This window comes from Colias philodice, chromosome 8 (genome assembly GCF_061535455.1).
Source record: "Colias philodice isolate Cphi_HAF_F1 chromosome 8, ilColPhil1 Martin Lab GWU primary, whole genome shotgun sequence".
NCBI classification, from domain to species: Eukaryota; Metazoa; Arthropoda; class Insecta; order Lepidoptera; family Pieridae; genus Colias; species Colias philodice.
The window spans coordinates 47026-61276 of NC_143093.1; the positions used below are offsets into that span (position 1 = coordinate 47026).

A 14251-nucleotide genomic window follows, 5' to 3' on the forward strand; every position below is an offset into this window, starting at 1 on the left:
GAAAATATGTATTTTGTTCTGTCTCAATATAAGAACTCTATAGGTTTATTCCTCTGAGGCGCGGGACATATACAAGCGGCGCGGCGCGCATCGGGCGCACCGCGGACGCACTGACGGCGCGCCTCGGGCGCGCTGCCGGCGCGCAGCGGGTGCAAAATTTTATATTAAAATCAGCATCGTCACGTAATTGACGCATTTTTATGTGAATGTATACAAGCGGCGCGGCGCGCCTCGGGCGTACTGCCGGCGCAACCGTCTCGACGCCTTTCCAAAGATCTTTCATACAAAATGTAGAAGAAGTACGTGGTGCAAAACAGATTGAAGAGGTGCGCTTATGGCACGCCCGCGCCCGCGCCCCTTGTATTTGACCCGCGCCTTAGGGTCAGTGCAATAGGCACTAACGTAGACTTATAATCTATGGTCTTTATTATCCCATGTCAAATGTCAATTTGACAAGTTCTTTCAGTCGTGTTTGACAGGTACGAGACGTACGATTTTGTAGTGTTACAAAATTAATCTAAAAATATCAATGAAAAACTAGTGTTTTATTGTGTTATATGCATATGAATTCAATATAGTATTTATATTATTGTGAAATTGGTGTATATTTCATTTTATATTTGTTTTTTTTTTCAGCCGGCCGTATCATTCTTCATCATGGTGAGGACAATATTTTGTTTTTACCGTCCATATCTCTTAAAATTAATATTTCTCTTTTAATCATTATTATATGAAATAACTTTGAGTAATATTTCGAATAATTTTTAAATTAGAAAATCGAAAATATAATATGTTTATATGGAACATAACCAAAGATAATTCAATAAATTTAATGTTTATTTCAGCCCCGTGAAATAAAAGACATTAAAGACTTCCTGCTCAAAGCCCGCAGGAAAGACGCTAAATGTAAGTATGTATTTTATGGTTTTTGTATTTAATGCAACTCATTTGTTTTATGAATAGGTATTGGTTACATGTGATCCAATCATAGCTTCAGCTGTTGTGTACACAAAGGCACAAGCGGCAAGCCCTGCTTGAATTTGCTACCGAACTTGTTGAAAGTTAATATTCATTTCAAACAATAACGTACCTAATTGAACATATATATATATATTACTTCACTTATCGCCGTCCCCGGAGAAAAGTTGTTTTTACATTATCATTTTAGATAGGTAACTGCAGAAACGTAACTTTTCAGGAAATATAAAAAACCGATAAGTGACTACCTACCTATAACTTGCTAACTGCTAAGAATAGACATGGAGAGATTAATAAAAATGACTATGTTAAAAAAGAACTGACTTCAAAAGCAGAAAAGTAAAAAATAAAATAAGATTTGATATAATTATTAAGGACGCATATACAAATTGACGCGCATCAATTTTACGTTTTGAGTCTTACTACTACACGTGCACGGCTCACACACACAGCGAAATGCGAGAAACGACGAAATTATGACTAAACTGACACGACTTGATAATTGAACTTATTTTTATTGCCATGTTTTTTTTTTTAATTTACTTTGATTTGTTTGTAACGTTGAATGGTCACAAAAGTAGATACCATTTACCTAATTTCATTGGACAGTGATTGATTGGTAAACAAGTACTTGCCAAAGTGTACTTCGAAGACGGCTACTGGAACTAATAGATGATTAGAGCTACGTGTACCAAGTTTGGGCTCATTTTGTTAGTTATGTTGAGACCTTACCTCCGGACTTGATGGAGTGACCTGAAGGTGTACTTCGAAGACGGCTACTGGAACTAATAGACGAGTAGAGCTAGGTATGCCGAGTTTGGGCTCGTTTTGTTAGTTACGTTGAGACCTTACCTCCGGACTTGATGGAGTGACCTGAAGGTGTACTTCGAAGACGGCTACTGGAACTAATAGACGAGTAGAGCTAGGTATGCCGAGTTTGGGCTCGTTTTGTTAGTTACGTTGAGACCTTACCTCCGGACTTGATGGAGTGACCTGAAGGTGTACTTCGAAGACGGCTACTGGAACTAATAGACGAGTAGAGCTAGGTATGCCGAGTTTAGGCTCATTTTGTAAGTTATGTTGAGACCTTACCTCCAGACTTGATGGAGTGACCTGCAGGTGTACTTCGAAGACGGCTACTGGAACTACTAGACGATTTGAGCTAGGTGTGCCGAGTTTGGGCTCATTTTGTTAGTTATATTGAGACCTTACCTCCGCAATTGATAAAGTGACCTGCAGGTGTACTTCGAAGACGGCAACTGGAACTAACAGACGAGTAGAGCTAGGTGTGCCGAGTTTGGGCTCGTTTTGTTAGTTATGTCGAGACCTTACCTCCGGACTTGATGGAGTGACCTGAAGGTATACTTCGAAGACTGCTACTGGAACTAATATACGAGCTGAGCTAGGTGTGCCGAGTTTGGGCTCGTTTTTTTAGTATATAATTTTGTTGTGGTATCAAATGCAAGTGGGTTTTCGAAAACTAGAAAGAAAATACATTTTATTTGGCACATACATATACTACTGATAGGTACTTGCAAATACTTTTTAAGTTCCAATATACTGAAACATTACTATAAATAAAATGTTGTGTGGTTTTATGAAACCACGGTAAAAGTGAAACTGTTCGAACGGTTCCGAACACTGCTTTGTGTAGCGCATGTCGCGTGCCGAGTAGGTATACCTACTCGGCAGCCGCGATACACGCGACATGCGCTACACAGACCAAAAAGTTTGAGACGATGTAATAAAAGTTTCACTAAAATAAAATCTATCAAAAATCTTATATCATACGTATATAATATGTATCTTTATTTATATCTAACTAGCGACCCGCCCATGCTTCGCATGGGTGCAATGGCACGGCCGCGGCGGCCGGCCGGTACCGCCGCAAACGCTACGTCCCGCAATTTTTAAATCTGTAATATCTTCGAAAATATTCACTTAAATCATACGGTGTAAAGGGCCATATAGATCTATATTAAATGAACAATGTATTTAAGGTATTTAATTGGTTAAGAATTAATGCTGTATTGGTTAAAATCGCTTCGAAAATTAGCCATTATTTGTCGTAAAAAGTAAATGACAAAAAAAAGTAATTGTGGGTTATCCATAAGAGATAGACATATACCATCACGGACTTTTCCGTAGACTTTTTCAATGTGTACAATACTTAGTACATTATTTTGATAGAACTCGTAGGGTTCAGCCTGCGTTTGCAATGTAAGCGGAATAAATGTTATTATTTACGACATCACATTAGAAACCTCAAAAATAACAGTACTTTTCCACTATTTAATGGATGTTATTATACATATAAACCTTCCTCTTGAATCACTCTATCTATTAAAAAAAAAACCACATCAAAATCCGTTGCGTAGTTTCAAATATTTAGGCGTACAAAGGGACATAGGGACAGAGAAAGCGACTTTGTTTTATATGTACTATGTAGTGATGATAGTGATAATATAATGTATCTATCTATTTATAATCAACTAGCGGTCCGCCCCGGCTTCGCCCGTGGTACATATTTCGCAATAAATATAAAACATAGCCTATGTTCTTTCTCAGGGTCTAAAGATTATCTGTGCCAAATTTCATCAAAATCGATCCAGTAGTTTATGCGTGAAAACCATACATACATACAAACCTTTCCTCTTTATAATAATACTAGCGACCCGCCCCGGCTTCGCACGGGTGCAATGCTGATACTAAATACACTACAGAAAAATTGTGAACGTTGTATAGGTATAAAAATATAGCGGCCCGCTCCGGCATCGCAATTCGCACGGGTATAAAATACATAGCCGGGCGGCCGCAAACGCTACGTCCCGCAATTTTTAAATCTGTAATATCTTCGAAAATATTCACTTAAATCATGCGGTGTAAAGGGCCATATAGATCTATATTAAATGAACAATGTATCCATGGTATTTAATTGCTTAAGGATTAATGCTGTATTGGTTAAAATCGCTTCGAAAATTAGCCATTATTTGTCGTAAAAAGTAAATGACAAAAAAAAGTAATTGTGGGTTATCCATGAGAGATAGACATATACCATCGCGGACTTTTCTGTAGACCTTTTCAATGTGTATAATACTTAGTACATTATTTTGATAAAACTCGTAGGGTTCAGCCTGCGTTTGCAATGTAAGCGGAATAAATGTAATTTTTTACGACATCACATTAGAGACCTCAAAAATAACAGTACTTCTCCACTACTTAATGGATATTATTATACATAATATAAACCTTCCTCTTGAATCACTCTATCTATTAAAAAAAACCGCATCAAAATCCGTTGCGTAGTTTCAAAGATTTAAGCGTACAAAGGGACATAGGGACATAGGGACAGGGAAAGCGACTTTGTTTTATACTATTATACTATATAGTGATGATGCCACTTTGCGTTGTAATTTTATAACTCAAGAACAGGCTCACCTATCCAAACAAAATGTTTAGGCTTTTTTCAGACTATTAAGTACATGGTTTATGTGAAGTTTGGTAAGGTAGAGTAGTGTATAGTATGGTAGAATAGGGTAAAGTAGTGTAGAGTAGAGTAGTGTAGGGTAGGATAGATAGGGTAGGGTTATGTAGGGTAAAAGATAAAAAAATGGATAAAACTCAAGAAAAACAATTCTTTTTAATTAATTCTTAGTTTTCATTATATTACTATGGCAATTTGATGAATGTTCCTGTAGTTCCATATTTCTTTTGAATCTTGGATCGGTCAATTCTGGAAGGAGGCTGTTCTTATAAAATCGAATTAAATGTGTCTTCATGTTCTCCTTCAAAAATTGATCGTCATATCTTTCCGGTTGCCCTTCGGGTGTATCATCACGACTACCTTCACGTAGCTCTAATCGTCTATTACTCCCAGTAGCCGTCTTCGAAGTACACCTTCAGGTCACTCCATCAAGTCCGGAGGTAAGGTCTCAACTCTCAACGTAACTAACAAAACGAGCCCAAACTCGGCATACCTAGCTCTACTCGTCTATTAGTCCCAGTAGCCGTCTTCGAAGTACACCTTCAGGTCACTCCATCAAGTCCGGAGGTAAGGTCTCAACGTAACTAACAAAACGAGCCCAAACTCGGCATACCTAGCTCTACTCGTCTATTAGTTCCAGTAGCCGTCTTCGAAGTACACCTGCAGGTCACTCCATCAAGTCTGGAGGTAAGGTCTCAACATAACTAACAAAATGAGCCTAAACTCGGCATACCTAGCTCTACTCGTCTATAAGTTTCAGTAGCCGTCTTCGAAGTACACCTTCAGGTCACTCCATCAAGTCCGGAGGTAAGGTCTCAACGTAACTAACAAAACGAGCCCAAACTCGGCATACCTAGCTCTACTCGTCTATTAGTTCCAGTAGCCGTCTTCGAAGTACACCTTCAGGTCACTCCATCAAGTCCGGAGGTAAGGTCTCAACGTAACTAACAAAACGAGCCCAAACTCGGCATACCTAGCTCTACTCGTCTATTAGTTCCAGTAGCCGTCTTCGAAGTACACCTTCAGGTCACTCCATCAAGTCCGGAGGTAAGGTCTCAACGTAACTAACAAAACGAGCCCAAACTCGGCATACCTAGCTCTACTCGTCTATTAGTTCCAGTAGCCGTCTTCGAAGTACACCTGCAGGTCACTCCATCAAGTCTGGAGGTAAGGTCTCAACATAACTAACAAAATGAGCCCAAACTCGGCATACCTAGCTCTACTCGTCTATTAGTTCCAGTAGCCGTCTTCGAAGTACACCTTCAGGTCACTCCATCAAGTCCGGAGGTAAGGTCTCAACGTAACTAACAAAACGAGCCCAAACTCGGCATACCTAGCTCTACTCGTCTATTAGTTCCAGTAGCCGTCTTCGAAGTACACCTTCAGGTCACTCCATCAAGTCCGGAGGTAAGGTCTCAACGTAACTAACAAAACGAGCCCAAACTCGGCATACCTAGCTCTACTCGTCTATTAGTTCCAGTAGCCGTCTTCGAAGTACACCTTCAGGTCACTCCATCAAGTCCGGAGGTAAGGTCTCAACATAACTAACAAAACGAGCCCAAACTCGGCATACCTAGCTCTACTCGTCTATTAGTTCCAGTAGCCGTCTTCGAAGTACACCTTCAGGTCACTCCATCAAGTCCGGAGGTAAGGTCTCAACATAACTAACAAAACGAGCCCAAACTCGGCATACCTAGCTCTAATCGTTTATTAGTTCCAGTAGCCGTCTTCGAAGTACACCTTCAGGTCACTCCATCAAATCCGGAGGTAAGGTCTCAACATAACTAACAAAACGAGCCCAAACTCGGCATACCTAGCTCTACTCGTCTATTAGTTCCAGTAGCCGTCTTCGAAGTACACCTTCAGGTCACTCCATCAAGTCCGGAGGTAAGGTCTCAACTCTCAACATAACTAACAAAACGAGCCCAAACTCGGCATACCTAGCTCTAATCGTTTATTAGTTCCAGTAGCAGTCTTCGAAGTACACGTTCAGGTCACTCCATCAAGTCAGAAACTAAATATGAAATTTATAATCCCATAAGTATAAAATCTATAAATAAAATAAATGCGTGAAGGATCAAGTTTATTAGGTGAAATATTTTGTATTCGTACAGTGATCTTTTCGTAAACGAGGAGCTGCTTACAAGCGTCACAGTGTCTACTCACAACGGCGGCTGAGCGCAGACTAAATTACTAAAATATTTCATTACAAATTGTGTTGCAATAATTCAAGGTAGTGACAAATAAAATAACCCTTATTTCAATGCAATAAGTATCACGCGTTACAGCTAAATATGTGAAAAAATAAGATTTGATTTTAATTTTTTTCTCAGCCTATTTGTAACATTTTGATAGTTTTATCTAGTACCTTTTTGAGTTAGACATGTCTACTTACTTAAAATATTTTTAAATAAATCAATTTGTTTTATTAAATACAAGAAAAATGTTCGTTTATTCAGCACGATATTGTCAATTTTGGGTGAAGAGGCAACGGAAATTATTTTTTTCAATATTATAAACCAAAATTTTCGACTTAAAATATAGTACCATTTAAAGATTAAGGAGTAATCTATTTATGGTAATTATTAGTTAAATTTGGTTTTGTACTATTTCGCCGCAAAATGCACCGAAAAACTGCGTATTTTTGTCAGATTCGTAAACGCGTCCTTAACTACTACATATTATTTAGATGTTAAAGTCGTTTTTTTTAACACATTTATTTTTATTAAATGAATTAATTACTGAGTTCCTATGGCCACCTTCTGATTCCACCATTGGGTCAGCTCTATGTCATGATAATTTTTCATCCTTATCCGATTTTCATACATATAATATACAAAATTTCAGCTCAATTGGTAACATTGCTTTTTTAAAATCATGTACAATTTAATTTTACATTATATGTAACTAATTTATATCTAACTACAAATATGCCAAAGAACTGTCCTGTAAGTTCTTACGCTACAATGGATGGAACCCTCCATGGTTTTTCTGTAGTAGGCTCTCTGAACTAATGCATTTTTTACATATAGGCCAGTAGAAATCGACACTAAAAAACCCTAAATTCGCAAAGCACGATGTAGTTCTGGATTTTTGGTACGTTTTTTGGATCAGTTAGGGTGATGAAAATCCCAATTTGCAACTTCGAATAAGTTGTGCTCGCTGCGCACCACGTGATAAACTGCGAAAATTTTGGACTTTTTTCCCTTTTTGCTCTAAAAGTCATAAACTATGCGTTTCCGACAAGTATCATTCAGTACATAAATTAAGGTTATTAAATTTGCAACAATTTAAGCCTAATTACAGCTCACTAAACCCTATAACGACTAAACTGTGGCCATTCGAAGATGGTTCATTTTTCCCGAAATATTGAAATTTTTAGTTTTGCTCCTGTTTGAAGCAAAATATTGGCAAATGCTGGCCGAATTGATACCTCCTCCTTTTTTTAGGTTGGTTAAAAAGGCTCAGTGGTACCAAATTTTTTAACCTTTAATTATGCTTAAAAATAGTTTTAATAACTTTATCTAAACTTAAGATAATTAAAATTAAAAAAGTTGTATCATTTAACTGCAATGTGTAAATTTACTAATATACACTTATCATTTTATTCTCGTTAATGTTGGACAAATGCATTATTCGATAATAGCCAATGAACTTTTATTGTGGGGTTTTTAGAATGAGAGAATGGAATATGAGAGTTATCAACTATTATTATATTAAAAATGAACATAGTAAAAATTAATAATAATCAGTCTTCCTGATCATTATCGTAATCATCATGTAGATGGACTTACCATTAGCGCGATATCATATTTTTACGAGAGTAAAATGATACTAGGCTTTCATCATTATTTCGCCAATTCGTTTTTTCACAAATATTATTGTAAAAGTTATTATCACATGAAGAGTAAGGAAACTTTTTCACTATCTTTTTTTTCTAGTATGAATATGTTTTGGGAAATAGCAGTGAATATTATTGTATATATTTGTAGATTAGAGGAGAAAAATTACAAAAAAAATTGTATAGAAGTATTAGGCTAAGTAGGTAGGTTTCAGATATGGTATATTTCAGATTATATAACAATAAAACTATGGTAATGGCAGTTATCATTTTATTCTCCGGGGACGGCGTTACGTACTTAATGACCATTTAAACCTGCAACAATTGAAAATATATCAAAATGATTTATTGTATTTAGGGACAACCTGAGTGTTATAGTGTTTACTTGAACTTATTAAAATTTTGAATTTCAGCGGTTAAAATAAAGAAGAACCCGGAGAATGTCAAATTCAAGGTCCGCTGCTCCCGCTTCCTGTACACACTCGTGATCACCGACAAGGAGAAAGCAGAGAAGCTTAAGCAAAGCTTACCTCCCGGTAACTACTTATTATAACCACTAGTGAATCATACAATTAAATTATAAATATGTATGGTTGACTTACACTTACTCCACCATAGAACTATAGTATAAACTATTTAGTGTTATAACATTAATAGGCATTGCCCCGGTTTGGCAAAAAGCAAACCAAAACAAAATCTTCTTTCTTTTTAAATACCAGAGATGTTATTCTAAAATTTGAAATCTGATATCTAGAATCGAATGCAATTATAATACTTGAATGAATATCACCATAAATTATTTTTAGTCAATAGTTGATTTGCCAAATCTTTACCAACATCAGCGAAAAAATCATTAACCACATTTACCAATTTTCAAGGAGAAGAATACGACTTGAGAAGATCTTTACTGTGTAATTTAGCTGTTTTAAAGTTGGTAATTTGTCTTATCGATTTCCATAATTCTTTTGAGTTTTTAGCTGCTTTACTTAACATTTCTCTGTCATAATTACGTTTTAATTTTTTAATCAAGTTATTACAATGGTTTCTGTAACGTCTGTATGTAAGTTTTAAAATATGGTTTAGAGGGTCCGCTTTAACTTTAAGTTGCATTTGATTTCTATTTCGGATACACCTGAGAACACCTGCTGTTATACACGGTTTAATCGTTCTATATAATAAATAATAATAATAATAAAGAGATAATAGAATGCATAATCCTTATTTCATTATTTTCAGTATAGAAATAGAAAATTGCAGATTACGCAGACAAAGCCCCAGCGGAAAGCTACCATATGAGAAATTAAAAAAAAATCTCTTTTCTAGTACAGACAAAAATCGATGCAGGCAGGATTCTAACCCAATCTTTTAGGAATTTCGTCTACTTTATTTCAATGATTTACAATATTGTAATTTGTAACAATGAAACGCGGCCTTTGTTGAATTTTATATTTAGTTCTCATTTATAAAGCATTTGAATGATATAATACCAAATATTTAACATGTTTATGAATATTAACTATTAAGTAATGAGCCAAAATAAGACTTGTGTAAGATTGAATAAATGTACTAGCTTTTCGAAAGCCGGCGCCGGCTTCGCCCGCGTCGTCAATGAAAAACCCGCATAGTTCCCGTTCCCGTGGGATTTTCGGGATAAAACCCATCCTATGTCCTTCCTCAGGTCTCTAAGCTATTTCTGTACCAAATTTGAAGTAAATCTATGCAGTGCTTTTTAAGATTAGCCCGGACATACATACAGAGAAACAGACAAAAATTCTAAAAACTATATTTTTGGCTTTGGTATCTATTGTATATCACGCTCCAAGTATTCTTTTATAAAAATATTTAATGTACAGTTTTGACTTTCGTACGATTTTATTATATGTTTAGATAACATTATACATAATAATAATGCGCTAATTACATTAACAGACGTTTCTTTTATTATGGTTTAATGTAATGTGCCTGTGTTTGGATTACTTTTGTAGATGCAGTATATTGTTGTAACTTGTATTATGTCTATTCAACCAAAATCACAAATTTTAATATTTAATAAAAACATTTGTTTGTTTCAGGTCTCCAAGTTAAAGAGGTTAAGTGATGTGACTTAGTTTAAAATATAAAACCATAAAAACCATTTTGTTTTTTATTACAAGATCCCCAAATGGCAGTCAACTTAATTATTTATTATTTCAATGGAAAAAGAACGTTTTTTAAAACAATTAATAAATACTACGTTTGATATCACCATAGAAATCTAAATAACAAGACACTAAAAGTCGTAAGCGCGCGTGAACTTGTCGCCACTCAGGTGACTTTCACGCCACCAATGCGACTCGTCGCTGTTCAGTTGCTCTCGAGACGTATGTGTGTAAACATTGTGTGTTTCAGTATTTCCCATTGCGGAAATTCTTCCACAAAATTTCATCAGTAAGTTTTTTTTTAGAAATAACGCTCTTTTCCAAAAACATACAGGCGTCATTCAACGTCATATTTTCTTGTTACAATTTAATGGTCATAGTGCAATCTCCAGTGTATAATCAAGTGCGGATCCAGGGGGGGGGTCACGGGGTCATGACCCCCCCCTGGGCTAGGTCCACGACCTAAGTGGACCACTAATTTAATAATAACTTTTTTAAATTAACAAATTAATACTGTTCAATATAATGTTTTTATTGAATTTTGAGACATAAAAGTAATATAGAACAATGAAATCAATTACAAACGGTAGGTAACGGAAGAGAATATAACAAAAATTATAGAAAAAGTTTATAAGGGTCGACCTGTGGTCGTAATTTAAGGACAAATAACAGGTTTTTTCGATTAAAAAAAAAAACCATAACTGTGGACTAAAGTGTAATGGTAAAGTTGTATGTAATTAATTTTTTTTCTACAACTTTTGCTGTTACACTTTTCACACAAAACCTCAAATATCGAAATATCCCAGTTGGTGGATAAGACATAAAATAACAAAATTTTTTTTCAAATGAACACTATAAAATACAGTCAAATTACAACAAAAAATCAGCCAAGTGCGCGTCGGACTCGCGCACCGAGGACTCCGAGCAAACATATTTTTTCATTATATTGTATCTTACAATTTTGTTTAAAGGGTTTTTTTCTTTATCTGTGCTTGTAAGCGCTTAAGTCGTTGCTTTTAACCAAATTTCAAGACTGTGTTCACGGGAAGTACCTTGTAGGTTTTGATTGATGATTCCCTTGCAAGTAATTGCGAATTACAGAATATGCGGCTCTAATTGCTTTTTCTTCAGATTGCGTTGACATAGAATTTGAATTAAATAACAGATTTAATTTATTATAGACCTGAGCTCTGATGTGAATATCAATTAAATACATGTAGACGTTAATGAGTAAAGGGATTTGTTCTAAACTTTTGCGCCTTACAATTTTTTAAAAACAAATTTCATGTTCAGCATGTTTGATACTTTTTTTGTAAGATTTTTATTCATATTAAAAGACGTGTCGACCTAACCTGAGCTCTTCATTATAATTCCCAAATATACCTAAATACTCCTTCAATCCCGCTACATGGTCCTGGATCTACGCCGGATCTACGCCGCCGCCTGGTTTATAAAGAAACGATTACAGAAGGAATTATACCTATCGGTGGAGTTGGCGGAACATCACACTCAGCCGCATTGTCTGAAAAGTAGAATTTTACTTGGAACTATCGTTTTCGGATTATAATTGTGTAATTTAAACCCATCACTCTCTTCACTACATAGTGGAGTTTGCGTCTGCCTACCAAAATGTCTCCAAGAAAGGATCCCATAAAGATACGTGCCAGTTACAAGGGTCAGTTAACTTCGTTTTCTTCTTATGTACATAAAATTGATGCCGAGTCACTGGATCCCCCGACGGTAAGCGAATTGCAATTGCGGTTAACTAAAATGAAATCAATGTATGGTAGGTTCGATGACATTCAACTTGCATTGGAATGTGAGTCTGATGATATGCAGTCTCAGTTAAAGGAAAGAACGGATTTTGAGTCCCATTATTTCAATGCTATGTCTCATGCTCAGATGTTAATTGATCAGTTTAATAAAAAAGATGATTCCAAATGCCCATCAAACCACAGTCATTCTAATCACGTCGTTAAGTTACCAACCATTCAATTACCTAAATTTAGCGGCTCATATGAAACATGGCTTGAATTTCATGATACGTTCGCGGCCTTAGTACATGATAATAGTGACATTGACGATATTAATAAGTTTCACTATCTCAGATCGTCATTAGAGGGTTCCGCGGCCATAGTTATTAAGTCGATCGAGTTCTCCGCTAAAAATTATAATGTTGCGTGGCAGTTACTTTGCGACAGGTTCGATAACAAACGATTATTAATACACAATCATGTTTCTGCGTTATTCAACATGGAACCTGTCACAAAAGAAAATTCTGCAGCATTAAAGCGATTAATAGACCAGATCAATAAAAATTTAAGAGCTTTGGAGTCACTTGGTGAGGATGTCCAGCACTGGGATACATTATTAATTTATATTTTTGTTCAGAAACTAGATTCAAAAACATTCCGTGAATGGGAAGAGTTTAAAGGTAGGTTGGATAAAGACATTAAAATTGACTTTATTACATTTGAATCATTCTTACGCAATCATGCAGATTTAATTGAGACATTAGAATTATCACGAAATACCGGAAATCAAAATCAGTCAAATCAACAATCAAAGGGAAATTCTAAAATCAAATCTATGGTGTCTATTGAATCTTCAGGGTCTAATTCATGTCCTAAATGCAACAGTGGTCATTTACTCAGCAATTGTCCACAATTTTTATCTTTAAGTAATAATGACCGTCTTGATTTATTACCTTCATTCAAAATATGTTTTAATTGTTTAAGTCCTGGGCATTTTGCTAATCGGTGCAAGAAAGCAGGGTGCAGAGTGTGTAAAAAGAAACACAATACCTTAATACATATTGACGACTTTAAATCTCAGAAAGGTAACAATAATAGTTTATCACAATCTAATGTACGTCCCGGTAATAACGCATCCACTGTGGGCCAGCCTCCAACGCCCGCAGCGAGCGGTGACTCAGTTACTCTGTCAGCGAGAGTTTTGTCGTGCAATGAAGGTGTTGGTGATGTTCTTCTCTCAACTGCACTGATTAAGGTCTATGATTCGCAAAATAAAGAACACATAGCGCGTGCAATCTTAGACAGCGGAAGTACATCTTGCCTTATGACACAAAGGTTACACGATTGTTTGGGTTTACCCATCACTAAAATAAATAAATCCATCATGGGTATTAATATGAACTCATCACAAATCTCTGCAATGTGCAGCCTTTCAATTAAATCATTGAATGAAAATTATTCATTAAACATTAAGTGTTTTATTTTACCTTCCATCACAGATAATGTGCCCTCTCAACAAGTTGATTTGTCAAACTTGAACATCCCTTCAGAAATCTGCCTGGCAGACCCCCACTTCAGTTCGCCTGCCGAAGTCGACTTAATCATAGGAGCTGATGTTTTCTGGGATATTTTAGGGTCACAAAAGATTACTCTGGGTGAAGGGAAACCAATTCTTTGTGAGACGAGATTGGGTTGGTTAGTGTCAGGCCCTATAGGTGCCAGTACCCATTCAAGATCCCAAAGATTAATGTGCAACTTTAGCATGGTGAGTCCGATGTATAATGACAACCTCATTGATAGCAGTGACAGCCAATTCGATCTCAGTCGCTTTTGGCAATTAGAAGAAGTTCAGTCACCGTTATCAAATTATTCCCCCGAGGAGAGGTTATGCGAGGATCATTTTATAAACAATACCACTCGTCTGGAAGACGGCCGGTTTTGCGTCAAAATACCTTTAAAGGAATCTCCACAAGTACTTGGCGACTCGTTCATGAAAGCAAAACGCTGTTTTTTGTCTTTGGAGCGCCGCTTGGAGAATAATCCAAATTTACGTACA

The 14251-nt window shown here is 36.2% G+C and overlaps 1 protein-coding gene across 1 annotated transcript; it reads left to right on the plus strand.

Annotated features, from left to right (window-relative positions):
- The first annotated feature begins 497 nt into the window (after positions 1-497).
- RpL38 (ribosomal protein L38) lies at positions 498-10437 on the plus strand. The gene is made up of 4 exons (XM_089697923.1): positions 498-660; positions 846-906; positions 8717-8839; positions 10376-10437. The coding sequence occupies exons 1-4, from the start codon at positions 658-660 to the stop codon at positions 10399-10401; spliced, it is 213 nt and encodes a 70-aa protein (XP_089554049.1). The 5' UTR covers positions 498-657; the 3' UTR covers positions 10402-10437.
- Positions 10438-14251: the final 3814 nt, after the last annotated feature.